This window comes from Frieseomelitta varia, unplaced genomic scaffold (genome assembly GCF_011392965.1).
Source record: "Frieseomelitta varia isolate USP_RPSP 00005682 unplaced genomic scaffold, Fvar_1.2 scaffold_450, whole genome shotgun sequence".
NCBI classification, from domain to species: Eukaryota; Metazoa; Arthropoda; class Insecta; order Hymenoptera; family Apidae; genus Frieseomelitta; species Frieseomelitta varia.
The window spans coordinates 83,350-85,427 of NW_025110202.1; the positions used below are offsets into that span (position 1 = coordinate 83,350).

Below are 2,078 nucleotides of genomic sequence, written 5' to 3' on the forward strand. Positions count from 1 at the left end.
ATAAGTTTACTATTTCTCAGTAATTTCTATCCAGTGATATCATAGCACGACGAGTTCAAGAAAAAGAAAGCGACGAATTATCGTATACGGTTCGGTCGCTCGTTACGGTCCGCAGTGAGTTGCCAGCGCAAGTGTTTAATGGCGCAAGCAAGAGAGAGAACTTCTCCTCTTGGCTCCTCTGGCAACAGAAATTTAGGAACCGAAAATGCCTGCGTTCTTGATTCGCGGGCGAGCGATTTCTCTCTTCCGAAAGAAGCCACGAAAATTCCGAATCGATGTATCGACGAAAAGGATGGAAGGAAATTTCTTGGTGAAGAGAAATTGGGATGGGTTTCGTCGAGCAGAAAGAGTTTCAGGCACATTCAGAAAGAAACATCGTTTTACCAGCTTTATTACCCTCGTTCGTGCGTCAGCGAAAATTCAATGGGCCAACGTTACATGCGGGGAAATATGTTTGATAAATTCGTCGAACGACAATGTTTCGTGAATTTGTGTGTCGCTCGTGTTCTGTTTTTATCTGTGATAAAACCTCCTGGTTTAAGGATTAAGGGAAGTTCGTTTGGCGTCGTTGCGGGCAGCTGGTCACCGGATAGAGATACGTTAGATCGGATCGCGTGGGTTCCATACGGGGGGCGGGCGTGGAAATCCTCGGAGATCATTTGCAGCCGGCTCGGTCCACGTCGTTCTCGCGGCCAAGTCGCGGCGTGTAACCGTTCGGCTGGCTGTTTCGAGAACCTGAAATTAATCAGTGACCAAAGGTACAAGACAACAAGTAACAATCTGTACCATCACGTTCGTCGCTGTTGAAAGCAAGACTTTATGATTAAGTTTGATATTACTTAAAGAGAAAATGGCTCTACGTGTGTACATAAAAAGAAATAAACGTTTGTTTCATTGCAAGGAAAGTAAATTTCCAAACGTTTCGTTGGAAATAAGAAACGGTTATATGCACGTACGTGAAAAGATAAATGTTCGTTTCATTGCGAGAGAAAATACATTTTTAAATGTTTCGTTGAAAATAGAGAAACGGTCCTGTGTACTATATGTACATAAAAAAGTGTTGGAATATAAGTTGTGTCGTAAAAAAGTTAAATTGTCACTAGATGGCAATGTTTATTAAATTTGTAGGAAACATTACTTATGGGTTACCGTTAATAAATGTTTGTTTCATTGCAAGCAACAAATAAATTTTCGCACTATGCCTCGTTGAAAATGAGGAAATTTAAAATCGCAAACGTTTAAAGCGGGCGATTGATTTCTAAATCTACGTGTGTTTGCGCAGGTAAACGAAAATCACGTACGCGAGGGCAAACTCTCAGTTTCCCAGCGTGAGATCTACAGTGGTTAAACCGCAAATGGATCTTTATGCAAATTTTTACGCCCCTCCCTCAGCTAAAGGGATTCGCTTCGTCCTCCACACGCCACAAGAACGCGGGAAGTTTGCTCGAGAGATTCCAATATTTACGCGCATTGTGCAAACTTTGCAAATCTACGCTCGGTTTCTTAAACTTCTCGTAAATTCGCAAAAATTTCAATCTACGAAAAATAAAAAACAAAAAAGCAGCGAGACAGAAAGAGAGAGAGATTCACTTCGTGCACTATGAAGCACTGTTCTTTTCCCTAACGTTGGTGGCTTTCAACCCTAACGCCTCGAATCGCGCGTGCAACATTTTCTCATCCGCGTGTGTCGACGATCACCCGGTATAAATAACGCATTAACAGTCAGTTTTATTCGCGGTACGTTTCGAGTGCCACCGATGGCCAGACACAGGGGAGGGGCGAGGAGTGAAACAGTATCCGCGCGAAGGGGAAAAATTAAATTGGCATTTGGGCCGCGCATCAACACAACATTCGCGACGAACGCGCTTGTACTTTTGTTCCCGGATCACGTATCGATGGGGTCGAGATTTTCGCGCGGCTGTATCGAAATATCGAGGTCGAAACATTTGGTGCGCGCGAGCGGAGAGAGAGAGAGAGAGAGAGAGAGCGAAGAAAAATGCTTCAAGCATAATCGAGCAAGTGTACACAATGAAACGGTGATAAATCGTTGGTCAAGTTGCACGAAGGGACAAAAAAAA

At 43.5% G+C, this 2,078-nt stretch overlaps 1 protein-coding gene across 2 annotated transcripts in view; it reads right to left on the reverse strand.

The window, feature by feature from the left end:
- Window positions 1–358: 358 nt before the first annotated feature.
- Window positions 359–2,078, reverse strand: part of LOC122532357 (CAPA peptides-like) — a 7,874-nt gene continuing 6,154 nt past the window's right edge. Inside the window, exon 4 of one of the 2 annotated variants that reach the window (XM_043661077.1) lies at window positions 359–735. In XM_043661077.1, the coding sequence (XP_043517012.1) occupies window positions 656–735 (80 nt within the window). In that variant the 3' untranslated portion in view covers window positions 359–655. The remainder of the gene's footprint in view (window positions 736–2,078) is intronic. The other variant, XM_043661076.1, reaches the window with a different exon arrangement.